This window comes from Salmo salar, chromosome 11 (genome assembly GCF_965601325.2).
Source record: "Salmo salar chromosome 11, fSalSal1, whole genome shotgun sequence".
Taxonomy (NCBI): Eukaryota; Metazoa; Chordata; class Actinopteri; order Salmoniformes; family Salmonidae; genus Salmo; species Salmo salar.
In genome coordinates this window covers 21,373,124-21,393,857 of record NC_138301.1, presented here as the reverse complement: position 1 = coordinate 21,393,857, position 20,734 = coordinate 21,373,124, and the positions used below count along the sequence as shown (strand labels likewise).

The 20,734-nt window shown below is 41.7% G+C and overlaps 2 protein-coding genes across 3 annotated transcripts in view; one reads left to right on the top strand and one right to left on the bottom strand.

Annotated features, from left to right (window-relative positions):
• The window catches only part of adam10a (ADAM metallopeptidase domain 10a), an 87,707-nt gene extending 80,532 nt beyond the window's left edge, over positions 1–7,175 (bottom strand). The window contains exon 1 of the mRNA XM_014126901.3: positions 6,978–7,175. Coding sequence (XP_013982376.1) covers positions 6,978–7,044 — 67 coding nt within the window. The 5' untranslated portion in view covers positions 7,045–7,175. The remainder of the gene's footprint in view (positions 1–6,977) is intronic.
• Positions 7,176–10,368: 3,193 nt separating this feature from the next.
• Positions 10,369–20,734, top strand: part of mindy2 (MINDY lysine 48 deubiquitinase 2) — a 26,147-nt gene continuing 15,781 nt past the window's right edge. The window contains exons 1-3 of one of the 2 annotated variants that reach the window (XM_014126904.3): positions 10,369–11,389; positions 12,309–12,366; positions 18,947–19,011. In XM_014126904.3, coding sequence (XP_013982379.2) covers positions 10,490–11,389; positions 12,309–12,366; positions 18,947–19,011 — 1,023 coding nt within the window. In that variant the 5' untranslated portion in view covers positions 10,369–10,489. The remainder of the gene's footprint in view (positions 11,390–12,308; positions 12,367–18,946; positions 19,012–20,734) is intronic. The other variant, XM_014126903.2, reaches the window with a different exon arrangement.

The window sequence follows — 20,734 nt, the reverse complement described above, 5'->3', positions numbered from 1 at the left end:
TTGATGTTTATGGTTGGGTACACATTGGCGCAACGACAGTGCTTTTTTCTCATGCGCTTGTTAAATCATCACCCGTTTGGCGAAGTAGGCTGTGATTCGATGAGAAATTAACAGGCACCGCATCGATTATATGCAACGCAGGACACGCTAGATAAACTAGTAATATCATCAACCATGTGTAGTTAACTAGTGATTATGTTAAGATTGATTGTTTTTTATGAGATAGGTTTAATGCTAGCTAGCAACTTACCTTGGCTTCTTGCTTCCCTCGCGTAACAGGTAGTCAGCCTGCCACGCTGGCTCCTCGTGGAGTAAAATGTAAGGCAGGTGGTTAGAGCGTTGGACTAGTAACTGGAAGATTGCAAAAACGAATCCTCGAGCTGACAAGGTAAAAATCTGTCATTCTGCCCCTGAACAAGGCAGTTAACCCACCGTTCCTAGGCCGTCATTGTAAATAAGAATTTGTTAACTGACTTGCCTAGTTAAATAAAAAGGTGTAAAAAAAAAGAAAAAAATAGGCCACAATCGGTGTCCAAAAATACCGATTGTTATGAAAACTTGAAATCGGCCCTAATTAAATCGTCCATTCCGATTAGTCGGTCGACCTCTAGTAGGGATGTTACTAGTTTAATTAACATGGTTGCCTACTTTACTTCATCTTTACAAATTATGGCTTTTGGATCAGTACCAGCTAAAAATGTTTCTCTCAACAAGAACAGATTAGCCAGATCTCCTGCTTTCCCTCTATGAATAATTAATGTTCAACTCTGGAAACATATTTGAGTCAAAAGGGATGAATCTGTTACTACAAACCCTAACAAATCATTAATATCCACCCATGAATCAAATCTATGGTTTTATGACAACATCTCTCATTCATTATTAATCTGCATGTGGCATCTAGCATTGAATTATAGATTTAGAAACCCAAATCCTAATATAATTTGCCTTCCCAGTAAAATGTATAACATTATACACAGTGTACAAAACATTAGGAACACCTGCTCTTTCCATGACATAGAACGACCAGGTGAAAGCTATGATCCCTTATTGATGTCACTTGTTAAATCCACTTCAATCAGTGTTGATGAAGGGGAGGACACAGGGTAAAGAAGGATTTTTAAGCCTTGAGACAAGGATTGTGTATGTGTGCCATTCAGAGGGATTTAAGTGCATTTGAACGGGGTATGGTAGTAGGTGCAGGCGTACCGGTTCGAGTGTGTTAAGGGTTTTTCACGCGTATCAAGAATGGTCCACCACCCAAAGGCCATCCAGCCACTGTGGGAAGCATCTCTGTGGAATGCTTGACACCTTATAGAGTCCATGCAACACAATATCAGGAGGGTGTTCCCAATGTTTTGTACACTCAGTGTACAAATATCTGAGGTTCTGAGCATATAGCCTAAGCCTAGAGGACATTAATTGCTATAGTGGTGACCAATTTAATCCCAAACTCTCCATTTGAATACAAATCTGTGCTTTTAAAATTGCATTTGGAGTGGACATTGGCGGACTTATCTTCTTAGTTTATGAAAGAACATTGTCCTCTAAGAGAACTGTTTCCTCAGTAATCATTTGAGTTCCAGTCTGGCTGGCTCATATCCTCTTTTCCACAGACAGCAAACATCGTGGTGAAGCATCACGGAGTCTGGGTGGCATCCTCTCTGCTCACACGCTCTCAGTTGGCAGCAAACGCTCAAGGACACACCAGGGAACATGTGCCTCACACAGAGCTCTGCTGCTGCTCTGTTTAGTTCTGCAATTAGTCTGACAGCCCTGACATCAAAATGACTATCTGACCCAACTCAACATCTGGCCCATGTCGGGTGAACCAATTCGATGCTGAAGGCATTGTTTAAAGAATGTATTTATTCTTTACACCCTTCAAGTGATCAGACATGGTAGGTAAAACCAATATGGCTAACATTGAGTTGCTTCACGAATCAAACCACATCAGAAGAGTCATCACCCTAAGGACAGCTGAAGACAGGGAGGAAGGATGTACTTTTACAGTATTAGAATTTGAGCGTATGTCCCAGTCCCTTGAATGGATTGGAGTCATTACTGTACTAAAAGAAAAATAGGCAAATGAAAGGCTCAAACTTGGCCGTCATGAATAACATAAGTCAACAAACACCCAAAAAGTATGATTAATGCAAATGAGTGGGAATATTAGCTCATCAAGAAGAGCCATGAAACATGGTTCATTCTACTTTATTAGCTAATGAGAGTTACTCAAGTGGAATAAACAAAAACATTTTTTAATTAGGATGATAAATTATGCACTAGTAATTTCAATATGGGGATTTGACAACACAATAACAATTTATGAGGCGCAAATAAAATTCAAGTCCAGATCATTTAAATCAGACCTAGCAGTCTCTGAAACAACACTTAATCTGCAGTGGAATGTTTCTGTTCCCATCATTGAACAAATAAACAGGACACCAGTCAGGAATTGCAGGGGAGCTCAATGCTCAGGGGGCACAGGGGAACACAAGGCCCACAGCAGCTTCAGGCATATCAATTACTCACTTTGTTCACACACACACACACACAAAACAGACTGTCAGAGCAGGTAAAAAAACAGACCCTGAATATGTATTTTAGCCCATGGCAAACAGGAGAGGGAAATGAAAAATGCATTCGATGTCAGACAGATGAGGCGTATAGTCAACTCAGCAGTAGTCAGACCCAGATGGAGTGGGACCTTAACAGTGTGAAGAATAATGATGAAGTCAAATGTTTGATGGCATGTTTATGAAATAGCCAACATGGGTCAGTGAAAGTCTATTCTAATGCATGCTACTGCATCACAGGTGACATCCTGTCCATGTGTCATGTTTTCAGTTCGTCTGAGTGCTGAATGAATTCAAATCACCTTAGAATTTTGAAAATACAGACCACTAACTAATTATAGTCTACCATAGAAATAAAGTTATATTTGCATCAGAGCCATAGAGATCTAGCTAGGCTGTGTACATATAAAATACAGAAAGAAAAGTCAGTGAGTTGGGCACATCATGAGAATGACAAATGTAATTGACCAAGTCACAATGTATGATTAGCCTTTTCCTTTCTGTCTAGATAGCTAGCAAATTCTGTACATTAGCATGTAATCACTTTGCCAGCAAAAATCTACACAAATCAACTTGCTACTAGACCAGGGGTTCCCAAACGTTTACTGCACAAGACCCTACATTAACACTAGAATATACAGAGTAGAGGTCGACCGATTAATCGGAATGGCCGATTAATTAGGGCCGATTTCACGTTTTCATGACAATCGGTAATGGGCATTTTTGGACACCGATCATGGCTGATTAAATTGCACTCCACGAGGAGACTGCGTGGCAGGCTGACTACCTGCTATGCGAGTGCAGCAAGGAGCCAAGGTAAGGTGCTAGCTAGCATTAAAACTTATCTTATAAACAATTAATCTTAACATAATCACTAGTTAACCTGTTATGGCTAGGGGGCAGTATTTTCACGGCTGGATCAAAAACGTACCCGATTTAATCTGGTTACTACTCCTGCCCAGTAACTAGAATATGCATATAATTATTGGCTTTGGATAGAAAACACCCTAAAGTTTCTAAAACTGTTTGAATGGTGTCTGTGAGTATAACAGAACTCATATGGCAGGCAAAACCTGAGAAGATTTCATGCAGGAAGTGGCCTGTCTGACAAGGTGTTGTTCTTCTTGTCTCTGTTTATTGAAGAGTGAGGATCTTAGCTGTCCCGTGACACTTTCTACGGCTGCCATAGGCTCTCAGAAGGCGGCAAAATGCTGAATCGTGGCTTTGCAGGCTCTGGCTGAAAAAAAGTAGCGCGTTTGGGTAGTGGCTGAATGGACATTCCCGGTCGGAATATTATCGCTTTTTTACGAGAAAAATAGCATAAAAATTGATTTTAAACAGCGGTTGACATGCTTCGAAGTACGGTAATGGAATATTTAGATTTTTTTTGTCACGAATTGCGCCATGCGCGCGACCCTGATTTACCATTTCGGATAGTGTCTGGGACGCACGAACAAAACGCCGCTATTCGGATATAACGATGGATTATTTTGGACCAAACCAACATTTGTTATTGAAGTAGCAGTCCTGGGAGTGCATTCTGACGAAGACAACAAAAGGTAATCAAACTTTTATAATAGTAAATCTGATATTGGTGAGTGCTAAACTTGCCGGGTGTCTAAATAGCTAGCCCGTGATGGCTGGGCTATGTACTTAGAATATTGCAAAATGTGCTTTCACCAAAAAGCTATTTTAAAATCGGACATATCGAGTGCATAGAGGAGTTCTGTATCTATAATTCTTAAAATAATTGTTATGCTTTTTGTGAACGTTTATCGTGAGTAATTTAGTAAATTGTTAGCATATTCCCCGGAAGTTTGCGGGGGGTATGCTAGTTCTGAACGTCACATGCTAATGTAAAAAGCTGTTTTTTGATATAAATATGAACTTGATTGAACAAAACATGCATGTATTGTATAACATAATGTCCTAGGTGTGTCATCTGATGAAGATCATCAAAGGTTAGTGCTGCATTTAGCTGTCTTCTGGGTTTTTGTGACATTATATGCTAGCTTGAAAAATGGGAGTCTGATTATTTCTGGCTTGGTACTCTGCTGACATAATCTAATGTTTTGCTTTCGCTGTAAAGCCTTTTTGAAATCGGACAGTGTGGTTAGATAAGGAGAGTCTTGTCTTTAAAATGCTGTGAAATAGTCATATGTTTGAAAAATTGAAGTTTTTGTATTTTTGAGGAATTTGTAATTCGCGCCACGCCTATCATTGGATATTGGAGCAGGTGTTCCGCTAGCGGAACGTCTAGATGTAAGAGGTTAACGACACATGGTTGATGATATTACTAGTTTATCTAGCTTGTCCTGCGTTGCATATAATCGATGCGGTGCCTGTTAATTTATCATTGAATCACAGCTTACTTTGCCAAACGGGTGATTTAACAAGCGCATTTGCAAAAAAAAGCACTGTCGTTGCACCAATGTGTACCCAACCATAAACATCAATGCCTTTCTTAAAATCAATACACAAGTATATATTTTTAAACCTGCATATTTAGTTAATATTGCCTGCTAACATGAATTTCTTTTAACTAGGGAAATTGTGTCGCTTCTCTTGCGTTCTGTGCAACAGAGTCAGGGTATATGCAGCAGTTTGGGACGCCTGGCTCGTTGCAAACTGTGTGAAGACTATTTCTTCCTAACAAAGACAGCCAACTTCGCCAAACGAGGGATGATTTAACAAAAGTGCATTTGCGAAAAAAGCACAACTGTTGCACGAATGTACCTAACCATAAACATCAATGCCCTTAAAATCAATACACAGAAGTATATTTTTTTAAACTTGCATATTTAGTTAAAAGAAATTCATGTTAGCAGGCAATATTAACTAGGGAAATTGTGTCACTTCTCTGCGTTCATTGCACGCAGAGTCAGGGTATATGCAACAGTTTGCAAACTAATCTGACAGAATTGTACGTATTTATGACATAACATTGAAGGTTGTGCAATGTAACAGCAATATTTTGACTTATGGATGCCACCCGTTAGATAAAATATGGAACGGTTCCATATTTCACTGAAAGAATAAACGTTTTGTTTTGGAAATGATAGGTCATTAATATGGTCAAATCCGGAAACCAAGGCTCGTATTTCTGTGTGTTATTATATTATAATTAAGTCTATGATTTGATAGAGCAGTATGACTGAACGGTGGTAGGCAGCAGCAGGCTCGTAAGCATTCATTCAAACAGCACTTTACTGCGTTTGCCAGCAGCTCTTCGCAATGCTTCAAGCATTGCGCTGTTTATGACTTCAAGCCTATAAACTCCCGAGATTAGGCTGGCAATACTAAAGTACCTATTAGAACATCCAATAGTCAAAGGTATATGAAAAACAAAATGGTATAGAGAGAAATTGTGCTATAATAACTACAACCTAAAACTTCTTACCTGGGAATATTGAAGGCTCATGTTAAAAGGAACCACCAGCTTTCATATGTTCTGAGCAAGGAACTTAAACATTAGCTTTTTTACATGGCACATATTGCACTTTTACTTTCTTCTCCAACACTATGTTTTTGCATTATTTAAACCGAATTGAACATGTTTCATTATTTATTTGAGACTAAATTGATTTTATTGATGTATTATATTAAGTTAAAATAAGTGTTCATTCAGTATTGTTGTAATTGTCATTATTACAAATAAATAAATAAAAAAATAAAAAACAATTCGGCCGATTAATCGGTTTCGGCTTTTTTTTGGTCCTCCAATAAATCGGTATCGGCGTTGAAAAAAATCATAGTCAGTTGACCTCTAATACAGAGGACCCCATTTGGAAAAAGTATATCCCTAATGTTAGTTAATGCTGTGTGTTCATATTTACTCAATATTAGGTCCTGCCGGATGTCCAGAACTATGAAAGTACATTCTAATAGTGTGAGAGGTCTTAGTCGACACTAACAAGTTGTATTCTATACCATGTTGAAGATAAAACATTTTAAAAAAGTTCTTAATTTGTTTGATAACATCACATATTCTCAGGGGACCCCATTTCAAGTTTGGGAACCACTGTACTTGATTCTCAGAACTAACAGTGCGTGACTGAAACTGCAGTAATGGGGACTAGTATGTTGATACTATATAACTTATAGTAAACATTACTCTTGATAGTTGAGAATGTCTTAAGAAAAATATTCACCGCAGTTACATTCTTATTTCACTTCGGTGGACCTTTCGTAGGCTCGAGCAGGCTCTCTCGATATAGTCCTAGCGGAACCATAAACGTATAAAAAAAACACAAAAAAACAGGAGCTGCACCCCTCCCAGCTAGGAAACATTAACGCTGCTAACCTAGCTCGCTTGCTACCATTTTCTCAATCCGATTAGCGAGCTAGCTAGCGATGAAACACTTTCCTTGCTGTATGAATCAGAATGCCAAAACTTACCTTTAATATTCCATATGCAATTAAACAACAGCAAGAGTTGTATCAAGACCATATCGATTAAATTCATTGTTAGTACATTGACAACGCGAATGCTTTACTGTTTCGATTTGCACTTCTTAAAGGCGCAGTCCGCGCTCTGTTTATGGCAGTACCTTCACAACCGCCTTTCACCACTTGTCTCCAACTGCCTGACGTCAGGCGCAGGCAGCGTTCTAGTCCCTCCTACCTCACTAGCGCAACAAAACCTGTTTGCTTTTATTTGATAGGGCCGCTTATATTTGTTGAAAACAACAATTAAAGTGCAATAAATTCAACAGAGACAAACCAAGCCACTTTTCAATATCAAGTTAGCCTATAAATTAATCTTTTTTATTTATTAGGATCCCCATTAGACAACGCCAATGGCGACAGCTAGTCTTACTGGGGTCCGACATATAACGAAAAAGACATTACAGACAAAATACTTTACAATTTACATACATTTAAAAACATTAACATGTTGTGTGTGCATCTATCAATTACACATACATGTCAGTACATACAAACAACAAGTAGGTCACATGGGGGAGAGGAGTTGTGCTGTGAGGTGTTGCTTTATTTGTTTTTTGAAACCAGGTTTGCTGTTCACTTGCGCTATATAAGATGGAAGGGAGTTCCATGCACTCATGGCTTTGTACAATACAATATCATGTATTGACAATAATACATTTGTTTTGGACAGAGTTTTAGAAATATCCCTGTAACCTGATTTAATGGAATATGATTTCAGTACTGAATACAGTACATCACTACAGTAGATTCCACTGTGAAATGTCAATGAATATATGAATTGGGGGGAAACATTAGATTTTTTTTAATTGTTTCCCCCCAATTCATATGTTCATTGACATTTCACAGTGGAACAATTGATATAGAGGTGTGTGGCCCCACATGCATTTGCACTGCTCAGAGACAGCTATTTGTGTTGAATTGATTGTGAATTTGTTGAATGTGCCTACATAACATGTCCTGGCGACCTACACCTGCCCTGCACTTGCTTGTTCTCTGCATTTGTCTCTGCACTGATCATCCTTGTTGAGATTCCCTAAAAACACACCACTTCGATACAGCCACAACCACAGGTGACTGTTTTGTAACAGGTTAGGAGAACTTACGCAGCAGGTTAGGAGAATTAATGTAGCAGGTTAGAATAATTAGGTTAAGGTTAGGAAAGGGTCAAGGTTAGCAAAAATGCTCTCTTTGTAACACCAACTATTGACTGCAAAAAATGTGTATCTCTTATTTTCCATTAGACATACTGTACACCAGACATACAGCGTTGATATTTTTACTGTGTAGCTTCTGCCACTGTGTGGCTGAAAAAAGCCACTACACTGACTGAACTGGAAACCTTAAAACAACTTGTCAGTCTGCTACTGCTACCAGATACAAGGTGATGAAGACCCACGCACCTCTTCCTTCCCTGTGCATGCACACACACACACACACACACACACACACACACACACACACACACACACACACACACACACACACACACACACTTTGTGAAGATAATATTACTTCAGCCATTAGGATTCTATCCATATAAAAATGAAAATAAATTGACAAGGCAACGCTAAACATGTCGTTCCCACGGATGATGTGTGACTAACACAATTCAGTTAATTATTGCAAACTCCTGCATTGGGCCAATCGGTGTAATTTTGTAAATGCCAGATCGATATGGCAAGACGCTCCATTAATCGAAGTTTTGTCAAAAATCGGGCCAGTGCTGTCTGAGATATAGCGTTTGACGTAGATACGAATTTACAGACGGAGACAGAGCCACAGTCCCTTCCCCAATTTCATCGTGGGGGACAATAAAATACACCATAATGGAGTTATATACAGGGAGTACCTGTAATGGCTGTCTGTGGAAGTAGACCAAGGTGCAGTGGAGTTAGTGTTCATCTTGAGTTTTAATAAACGTAAGAACACTATAAAACAAACCAAGAAAACCGACAGCCAAACAGTACTGTCAGGTGCAAGACACTAAACAGAAACAATCCCCCACAAAACCCAAAGGAAAAACAGGCTACTTATGTGTGACTCCCAATCAGCAACAACGAACTACAGCTGTGCCTGATTGGGAGCCACACACGGCCCAAAACAAAGAAATACAAAAACATAGAAAAATGACCATAGAACGCCCACCCAATGTAACACCCTGGCCTAACCAAAATAAAGAACAAAAACCCCTCTCTATGGCCAGGGCGTTACAGTACCAGTACCAGATTAATATGCAGAGGTATGAGGTACAGTAAACATGTAATCCCCCGCGAATAATGCAGCACCCCCCTTGGGCCAATCAATATAATATTGTAAATGACGGATCTATATGGCAAGACACATCATTCGCCAAAGTTTCATACAAATCGGGCCAGTGGTGTTTGAGATGTTGCGTGTGACTAACGTACAGTTGATTACTATAGCGCCCCCCTTTGGCCAATCAGTGTAATTTGGTAAATGCTGGATCTCTACCGCTAGACGCATCATTCACCCAAGTTTCTCAAAATCGGGCAAGTGGTGTCTCAGATATCATGTGGGTTAGCTAGACTCACATCCCCTCAGCGCTCTGAGTCAAACAGATCAAGAGATAAACATGTGCCATTGTAGCACCACTGTGTAGTTCATATGAATGTTTTTGCATATGTTGAGTCTTGACAGTGTCTGCAACATGTGCAACAAATTGTTACAATATGAATATCCTTGACTGATTGATGTATATGCAATTATGTGCCAGACCATGCACAGGTGAATGTTTATTGGTCAATAGTGACCATGTTGTTTTAGGTACTAGTCTGGAAAATATTGCATTAAGAGACCTTTATCCATAAAAGCCACATATAAAGTGTCATGCAGATCGGCCATTCAGTGCCAGTAGAGTTGCATTTTAAGTGTTTTTCACAAAATTCTAAATGTGTTCTTGCGAGGAGAGGGGCCTATGTACCGAATTTCATGACTTTAGGTCAAATGGGGCGAGGAGCGTGACCTTCAAAATGTGCATTTTCAATCTCTTGTTATAGCCACCATCTGGCCAATCATAGTCATTTTGTAAATGCCGGCTCTCTATGGCAAGACTCATTATTCACCCAAGTTTCGTCCAAATCGGCCCAATGCATTCTGAGAAATCGCATGAACATATAAACGACAGATCCAAATCTCCACGATTTAATCGCGGGGGACAATGAATATTAACGTAAAAATGACAGGAAACTACGACGAGAAAGCATGTGCAATTTGTTGCAAACGGATACAAAATGTACACAGCACACCCAAATTATGAAAAACAGCACTCAAACCTCCCGTTATTCTCTACTGCCTCTCTTTGGCCTGAAGAGACATTTCTTCCAGATCTCTGTGGGCTGTTCTACAGTGACGTCACTGGCAGATATGTCATGGCGTCTGTGGGGCTGAAGCTGGAGCTGCAATTAAGCTAGCTAAAAGCTGTCGACAGTGTGTAAATCGAAATGGAGAAAAATGCAAACCTGCATCGAGATGTTGGAGGAAGTACTCTATGTGCTACTATTGCAGGAGAAATGGGTGATATTAAAACAGTTGGCGGAATGAAGGGAGCGACCGATACGTGCAAGATTAGTGAGCATTCTCTCAGTACTTTGGTTAGTTGTACTACTAGCTCCAGTAGTGCCCCTAGCACTGCTAGTAATGCTATCTCCAGTGTCGAGAAATTAGATATGGCAGAAATGGTCGAGTCTATCCCGGTGCAAGAGAAGAACATTCAATCGAGTGGTTGGTCGGAGACATTGTCCTCTGGATCTGGAGATCATTTGAGTAACGGGATGGGATATGGCACGCAGCTGGCTACAGGAAATAGCGAGGGTGCCACCTCAAAGTTAGTAAACAACAAAACGGATGGCGAGCCCTCCTCGATAGGGGCAAGGATTACAGATGGTCACGCTGAGGTGTTGGGTTGTGAGTCAGTTGAACTAGTGAAGCTGGCAAAACCGACACACCTATGTCCTGACAAAACAAATACGGGAAACGTTAAATGTGGAGTTGCGATTGACAAAACCATATGCGAGGGTTTGCCGAGTGGGAGTGACCCGTGCATCGCGGCAGAATCTAGGAGCGTCGACTCACTTGAGTCCTTCTCGAACCTTAACTCCTGTCCCAGTTTCGATCTCAACAGTGAAGGGGTGGAGGACAAGGGGCTGGCAATAACACTACAGAGCGAGTATGGGGCTGATGGAACTAAGATCCCGTGCACCAAGGACCGGGGCGCTGGCCAGTCCATATACCACATCAAGTGGATCAAGTGGAAGGAGGAAAACACACCTATCATTACCCAGAACGAGAACGGCCCATGCCCATTGTTGGCAATTATGAATGTCCTATTGCTGGCATGGAAGGTAAATGACTGACATCATAACCGGACCTCTGAGACAAGTTTACATGTGGTGTGCATGATGCCATTTGGAACATTTCCACATCTATTATTTGACAATACTAAATTACTAATAGAGAAGTAATTATGAAGCTGGTCATCATAACTACGCTATCTGGTGTATTATCAGTATAAAATAAAAATGGAATGATCAGTTGTAAAATAAACTATTGTCACCTGCAAGAATATAGCATGAAAAGTTGAAGATTCATAAATAACCTTCCTTCATTTGGGCGGAATTTAAGTTAAAGTTCAAATTATACCACACATATGCACACATCTTTATTTTCTCTTAATACTCAATTATTGTCATTTTAGGATGGAGTTTGTTGACATAGGTCACATTGACCAATTATACCATAGACCCAGTTGTATGTATTTTCCCCATGCTGCGGCCTTGGCAGCTCAGTCCCTCTCTCATAAGTAGTCTCTGAGAGCTTCCAATTGAGTCCTTTTTAAGCTTCTGGTTTCATTTACATCATAAAGATAATGTTTAATTACTGACAGTGACGGTTGGTTGGTTGGCAGGCAGTGGAGATTCTGATTCAGTATGTGGCTTCACAACTTAAACTGCAGCTCTGTGTCTCAGGTGTCTGGAACCTTCCCTAAAACCTCACTACCTACTGTGAAAATGGGTGACATAAAAGTGACTGTAAACAGAATTCTTTGCTTCAAACGCCTGTGTGTGTGCTGACAGTTGTGCAACTGCTGACAGTGCACTTCTGGTGACTTTAAACACAGCTTTCCACTTCCCAGGTGTGGGTGTATTTACTGTGAACCATAATCATGGGGGAGGGAGATGCCTGTCAGCCAGGTTCTATTGGCCTGGCTAACTTTAGTCATGTTGCTTGGTTTGTTAAATAATGTATGTGGTTCCATTACAGGTGAAGATGCCACCAATGATGGAGATCATAACTGCTGAACAGTTAATGGAATATCTTGGTGAGTATGAGTGAGAATCTGTTTTTGAAACCAAAGACCCGAATGTCATTTAAATCAGTGACCTGTTCTTTAGTTGCCCTCCCGGAGGGTGAAGTGTACAGTGTATTCCCTGTCTCTAGTATTTATCTACGTTTACGGACGGTTGTGACCTGTATTTTAAGCCTGATTAAAAATACAAGCCACCTTGACAATGCTCAAAGGCAATGGACAATACTGTGTTTTTCATTGGTTTTGTACCTGCCTAGAAGGTCCATGTCACAAAATGCTAGTCTGGCTGTAAATTTAGTACACCAGTGCAGTGGAGCATTGAGCTGTAGTAGAAACTAGCCTGGGAAGTGCAATGTGACCTTAATGACAGAGTACTGGAGGGCTGTAATTATGTCCCACTGCCTGAGAATGCATTATTGTATGAATAATCACATCACAGGACCTGCCTCACTGCCTGCCTGGCCCCTCAGTCTTATTTTACTGATTTCCTCGCCTCCCTTCAGTAGACTGTGGATTTGCTGCCACTCCTAGCTTTAAGATAAATTGCTATATAATATGGATTTCATATGATTTAAGCAATGGCACACAGTAATTGCATAGCTGCTGTGAAATCACCCATATGCCAATATTACCTGAGTTTTCCTTCTAAATAAACGAAACCTCCACTTAATTTTTAGCCAGTGAATACAATGGGTGCGTTCGTAAATTCACTCTAGAGTGTCAGTGTTTTCTGGGCCGTTTGTAAATTCAGAGCGTTGTCAGATTGTACACTTTGGATGACAAGTAGGGTTGATCCAAGCGTTCTGAGTTCAGAACCGCAGTGAAGCACCGAAGCTAACTTACTAAAGTTGACCAGCTTGCTAGCTTCTTCCAGACACAAATAAGAGGGCACCTCCCTCTGAACATTTTACTCGCCCTAGCAGAGCTGGTTAGTGTTTTCATGTTATCAGGAGGGTTAGTGACTTCATCTGTGTCACTGTCAACAATTTAATAAAAAGTTTTAGCCAATGTTTATTTACAACTGTCCTAACAACCGAGTTTAGTGCGTTCGTAAATTCCTCAATTATTCTTGACACTTTCAAACTAGAGTGCTTTGAAATCGGAGTAGATTGCCAGGTTGAATTTACGAACGCACCCAATAAATGAATTGGATTTACAGTATTTTCGAAGACTCTGTAATAAATTCAATACTCTACCTGGGTCATTATATGCATTGTGGTTGTCACCTAGCTGCTAGACCTGCCCTCAGAAGAGTGCATATGAACTTGTATACCCATTAGTGATATGCCTGGAGTCCCCACAGATGGGGTGGGTGGGTTGGTTTAGGGTCATAAAATATTGTATGGATGAAGTGCCGGCGGGTTGAATAAAGAGAAAACAATGCATAAAAAAATCCATAAATGTATAACTCTTGTGCAATTCATATCTATAGACTACATTGAGGTTTTCCTTTCATTATTTCTATCTGGCGTTAGTGTGTAGCCTAACTGTAGTGCCCTAAATACACGCCAATTGCCAAATGCATTTGGGTACTTGGGCAGAAAAAGTTAAAATCGATCCACTGAGGCAAAAAGGACAATGTCGGAGTTTAATGCAATAGTAGAAAAGCTGCGAAATGGAGAGTTGATGTTTGGGAAAAATGTAGAGAAGTGGTAAAAGAGGATGATAGCAGTTCTGGCTATGTCATGTGTGATGATTTGACAGTCTCAAGATGGGGAATTCAAAATGGCACATCAAGGGAACTGTACTGTTCAGATGGGTTAAATGAAATAGTAGCCTAACTGAAATCTGGACTGACTGTAGGTCTATAACCTCTCACATCGCCTAATATTAACTCCTGCAGAACTAAGCATTTCTTGCAGTAAAATTATACACCAAATATACATTTTGAAAGTTGAACAGAAGTGGAGAAATATGATTTATTTATTTCAGCATCTTGAGAGAATGAATGCGCAGTTAGGGACCATCTATAAAGATGGCGGTGCTATCTTTATCAGCATCATAAAAGTATAAAATAGGACAAATATAAGCCATCACCTTATCTTTATTATTATTATTATTATCTTATTATTTAAACCACATAAAATATGCATCCAAGCCGGACTGAGATCTTATCAAAAACGTGTCGTTTTAACAGCTTTTAATTTCCTTAACCGGTGAAACTGATGTCATTTGGACATTTTGCATGTCAAATCGTTCATGTTTTTAATTTTTTATTATTCCATTTTCTCCTTGGTCCCTAAATGTATTTGCTGTGTGAGAGATGCAGAGATGAGAGGAAAGAAAACACATTTTAACAATTTCAACTATACTGAACAAAAATATAAACTCAACATGCAACAATTTCAATGATTTTACTGAGTTACAGTTCATATAAGGAAATCAGTCAGTTGAAATAAATTCATTAGGCCCTAATCTGTGGATTTCAGGGGGCGCAGCCATGGGCGGGCCTGGGAGGGCATGCCCACAGGGGAGCCAGGCCCAGCCAATCAGAATGAGTTTTTCCCCACAAAACAGCTTTATTACAGACAGAAATACTCCTCAGTTTCATCAGCTGTCAGGGTAGCTGGTCTCAGATGATCCCGCAGGTGAAGAAGCCGGATGTGGAGGTTCTGGGCTGGCGTGGTTACACGTGGTCTGCGGTTTTGAGGCCGGTTGGACGTACTGACAAATTCTCTAAAACAATGTTGGTAGCGGCTTATGGTAGAGAAAATTAACATTACATTCTCTGGCAACAGCTCTGGTGGACATCGCTGCAGTCAGCATGCCAATTGCACACTGTGGCATTGTTGTGTGAAAAATCTGCACATTTTAGAGTGGCCTTTTATTGTCCCCCGCACAAGGTTCACCTGCGTATTGATCATGCTGTTTATTCAGCTTCTTGATATGCCACACCTGTCTGGTGGATGGATTATCTTGGCAAGGGAGAAATTCTCACTAACAGGGATGTAAACAAATTTTAGGGAAATAAGCTGTTTGTGCGTATGGAACATTTCTGGGATCTTTTATTTCAGCTCATGAGACACTGGACCAACACCTTACATATTTTTGTTCAGTGTAGATTGAAACATTAATACTATTGATTTCTAACATTATTCTGGTGAGCAAAGGTTTATTTAGTCTTCTAGGACAAGAAGTAATTACAGAAGAGAAGCTGCCTGTATCTAATTATAGACAAGTTGAATAACATAGGCCTGCTTATAATTTCCAACATTTTGGTAGGCTATCTAAAAATGCCTGTCAAATGTTTTCCATCTCAGACGTACAATGCAGTTTCTATGTTTGTGGGTCGGTTGAGGGCCTCAGATTTTCATCAGCAGTTGCGGATGAGTTATTAGCAATTGCGGGCGGGTGCGGATGAACAAACAGCTCACCCGCGCATCACTAATACCAATGTGAGGTCAGGTGGTATGGTCCAGTATAGATTGACCAGGAGGACGGAAGAATCCCTGTGGACCAAGCCCTGCTAACGTCAGGGAAACAGGAGCTGTGTTCTTTCTCCATGCGTGGCACGCTGACCCCACTGCCTCCCTCCATAGCTGGGTGCTGTTATGATGTAGAACCAGGGGTGTCCTGTTACTAAAGACATTCTCATCTAAGCTATAGAGAAAAAAAAATCACTGTCACTATAGCCAAGCCCTCTTTTCATGGCAGTGGTCAGTTTGGCTTCAATTTTACCAGCTCTATAATTCTTTGACTGGTGCTATGACTAGTGTCCTGTTTTGAGTGTGTTCTAGCTAAATGCATCATATAATGACTGTTAGGCGTCAATAACAACTCTAACTATAAGAGAAATGGAGCCACCAGCTGCTGAGTTCTGAGAGACGCCAGAAGTCCTGAAATGTATCCACATTAGTCATGCCATGGGAGTTGTTTACTTTCATATGATCATTTGGGGGTTCGGTATAGAGGTCAGTTTGTACCAAAAGACTCCTGACTGTTTGTGCTACATTGTCCTACATTCTGCATGTGATTAGCAGATTCAACTGGTTTTGATTTAATCTGTATTAGTCATTATGGGCCAAGACACCGACTGTCGTTAATTTATGGCTAAGGATATTTCTCACCATGGTTTAATTACAGTTTACACTGTAGTGCTTCATTGGGGGACAGATTAGTTAGTTAGCTACCGAGATAGAATATAACAACAAAATGTGATTGGGATACAGAGGGATGATTCTTCAATGTCAGGAAATATATTTTTGATGTCAGTCATGAGAATGTTCATTACATTTCTCAGTTTGCTGCTTCTCTTCAAGTATTTTTCATTAGGACTAACTCAAAAGTTGACTTGACTTCTCATTAGTGTGTTTTGTACCAGGGATAATAATGATTGTATGCAATAACGTTGTTACCTTTCGGTTAGATGTTACTTTCTTTGGATGCATTGGCTAGGAAAATGTCATTTAGAATTAGTAATTGTCTGCTTTTGAACTCTGTTAATGGGATAGCCTTATGTTTCCTCCCCACAGAATCTGCCTCTGTGAGTCCATAGTGCTTGGTGTCCATGACTGATTAATGCATGCAATTCAGTTACAATTGGAGTTTGGTTCATTTTGCTGGAAGAAAAAGTATCATCTACAGTGTGTGCATTTCATTATCAGACTACGTTATGACCAGGCAAATCTAATTTGACCTTTCCCAAATACTTTTTTATAAGAGAGGAGGCAACTGTACCCTGCTGGTCAACTGACATGAAACCCTGAGAGAGGAGACCATTCAGACTGACCCAAAGCATTAGCACATTGAGAGACATAGTTGCCCATCTTTAGATATATAAGAGGTAGCCTAGTGTGTGGGTCTGATGGAACACAGAACTCACTCCAGCCCCATAGCTCTATGTTCAATACCAGTAAGAAGCCACAGAGAGGCCTTTACCCCTCCCACCCACTCAGGGCCCTCTCCCTCACTGTGCCCCAGATGGAATCCCCTGATTGCTCCCTCTGTCTGCCTCTCTGCACCTTGCTCATCTGCTCCTACAGATACCCATGGTTGATTCCAAGTTCTCAGTGTAAAAACATTCCCTGTATCTTTTGAGTACCCTGACTCACAGTGAGCACTTCAACCCTTCTGCAAATCACAGGTGACAAGCAGTGATGAAGCACAGCGTTTTCATTTCATGCAACTCCTGTTTTTCCGACTGTGTCGTGTTAGATTTCCTCAGAGGAATGCTTATGGTTGTAGCCATCCCTCTTCTGTACAATAACGACCTTTAACTGCGTTATGCAGGCTGTGTGCGCGTATCATCCCAGATATGCCTCTGAGTCGTCTCTGCTCTTCTTTCACAAGTGCCCATAAATTGCGGCTCTGTGTTTGTGGAGACGGCTTTGTCTTTACTCCAGCTAGTGGCTGAGAGCTCATAATGAATGGTTTGGGCCCTGGTCAAACCGTTCATCTTGTGTAATGTCCAGGAACAGGCAGATAGGCCTGTCTCCTAGCCTCGCCACTGCACTTCATTACGCACAGTTATTGTTTCATGCCCAGACAAAAAAAGAATAGCTTGTGAAAAACAGCTGCTCACAAAGAGCCCCATTTAACGTGGGCTGATTCAGACGCTGTATTAATAACTACTGTGAGGCCCATATGGGCAGAAGTGGAGGAGATGTATGTTGTATTAGAGGCTGCTGGTCGATGTTGGGATTTAGTACTCTGTGAAGCATGCCAGTGAATCATCAAACAGCAGCAGTAGAGGCCCAGGCAGGGAGGGCAGTCTACAGTCAGCTGGCAGGGAACAGGGCAGGCGGAGAGAGGTAGGGGGGGTATGGCCGGGGGGGTATGGCCGGGGGTTCCCTGGGCATAGAAATGTCAGAGTCAGTTGACTGGCCTCAGCCGGGTGCGTTCATGGCCAGGGCTGAGGAAGCCTGTGTCTGAGGAGAGGAAATGGAGATCGAATCAGAGTAGCTCCCCGCCTCTCAAGTAAGAAAGCAATCGTTGGATTATGAGGAAAAAGTAGGCCTATTTTTGTTGTTTGTTTTTCAGATATAAAAGTCTCACAGAATCATTGTCTTGTAACATCAAATATCTTGCGAGTGGGTATGTTTTCGACAGCTTGACACTGCCGCTGTGTGTTGCTCAGAGAGGGGAGGGTGGAGTTGGGTGCGATGTCAATGTGTTGATGACAGGTGCACTGTGATTAGCACCGCAGGGCTTTCAGTCTCTGTGGTGGTTGACTGACTTTACAAGGCTCTCTTTGCCTGCCCCAGTGGCTGCTCTTCCTAGGTCCTACACTAAGCCCTTAACACCTCTCTAGCGGCTCCCCACTGGCCAGGGCTCGACTGACCCTGCATGCCTGGCCGAACCCTTCCTGGAAAAACAGCTGGCCAGCGCTTAACACTCAACATCCCGCTTCTCACTGAGGATTAGACACTTCTTATGGAATCAGAATGTAGTCGACAATATCACCTCTTCACATGGGATTGACGTAAGCAGGCGGTCCGTAAGCCTTGTGATGTCACTGGTGAGCGGGCAGGGCTCTAACCTGATGATATTTTCTGTCTCAGCTCCCCAGTGTATCTATGGTTGCTTTAATTAGCCTGTATCCCCAGGTCCTCTGATGTTGCTTCCTCTCTCCCTCGCTCTCGCTCCCCTGCAGGAGACTACATCCTCGATGCCAAGCCGAAAGAGATCTCTGAAGCCCAGCGGCTAAACTATGAACAGGTAAGGACTGTTGTTGCCTAAACACAATCAATAAGGGCCGTTATTCACTGATCATACGCATGTCTGCCGGTCCATCTCTCTTTGTGTCTGTCTCTGGCTCATGTTGGAGAATCAGACAGGCATGAAGGATGAGTGAGGAGGCTGGGAGGGAGAGGCAGACAGGCAGGCAGGCTCTAGGCTGTTGAGTACCCCCCTCTCCCGCTTAGATCTCTCATGGCAGAGCAGCAGCATCACACTATTAACTCGCACCACGCCAAGGGGGCTCACTTGTTCTCACTTCCCAGCCTAAAATATCCCTGTCTGCCGTTTAGTGACTGCAGTTCCTGTCCTCTTCTATTCAGAAATATATCATATTCTAATGGGCAATGATGTAATGCTAAGATGAGTATTTATACAGTCATGTGCATCTGCGTCAGTGCATTTGCACAACATTTGCATTGGGAATGAATCTCCAGAAAGACCAATGAATGTATATTTATGGAAGATGAAAATAAGCGGCGTGATGATTATGGTTATATGGAAAAACAGCCCACTGCCCCAGAGCTGCATTTAGCCCCTATATAGGTTATATAAAAAACAGCCCACTGCCCAAGAGCAGCGTTTAGCCCCTATATAGGTTATATAAAAAACAGCCCACTGCCCAAGAGCAGCGTTTAGCCCCTATATAGGTTATATAAAAAACAGCCCACTGCCCAAGAGCAGCGTTTAGCCCCTATATAGGTTATATAAAAAACAGCCCACTGCCCAAGAGCAGCGTTTAGCCCCTATATAGGTTATATAAAAAACAGCCCACTGCCCAAGAGCAGCGTTTAGCCCCTATATAGGTTATATAAAAAACAGCCCACTGCCCAAGAGCAGCGTTTAGCCCCTATATAGGTTATATAAAAAACAGCCCACTGCCGAAGAGCAGCGTTTAGCCCCTATAAAGGTTATATAAAAAACAGCCCACTGCCGAAGAGCAGCTTTTAGCCCCTATATAGGTTATATAAAAAACAGCCCACTGCCGAAGAGCAGCGTTTAGCCCCTATATAGGTTATATAAAAAACAGCCCACTGCCGAAGAGCAGCGTTTAGCCCCTATATAGGTTATATAAAAAACAGCCCACTGCCCAAGAGCTGCGTTTAGCCCCTATATAGGTTACATAAGCCTCGTCTTATCAGGCGTACGGCACAGCATGGGTCATGAGGGGCAGATCATGTCTCTTCACATCGCTGTGGGAGGGTGCTCAGGGATGCATGGCTGAGTTCAGATCGAGGCCAATGCTGGGGCTCTGAGTGGTTCACATGGCCTGGCAGGGATGGCTTTCTCATTCCCACTCCCATCCACGCTCCCATCCCTGCTGCCTGCCTGGAATGTGGGAAGGGCATGGCCTCTCTTCCTCTCCTCCTCTCCACTCTGCTGTGGCAAAGAACCAGCACATCTGTGAATGTTATTCTCTTCACGGACGTCATCGCTCGGGAAGGAGAGAAGTAATGTGTGCGTGTGTACATACCAGAGTCTGGATTACTGTCTGAGGAGAATGTTCTGACTGCTGTACAGTCGTAGCTCTCCAAGCTCCTGGTACGTTGTGTGAATTTAAGCTGAAAAAACTAGCAACGCTCAAATGAAATGCTGTTGTAATTATGGTGGTCTAATCTTGGACTATGGTCCAGAACACCAGGCTCTGTGGCGTGTGTGTGTGTGTGTGTACTGTGTGTGTCCGTGTGTGTATAGGCCGTGTGGT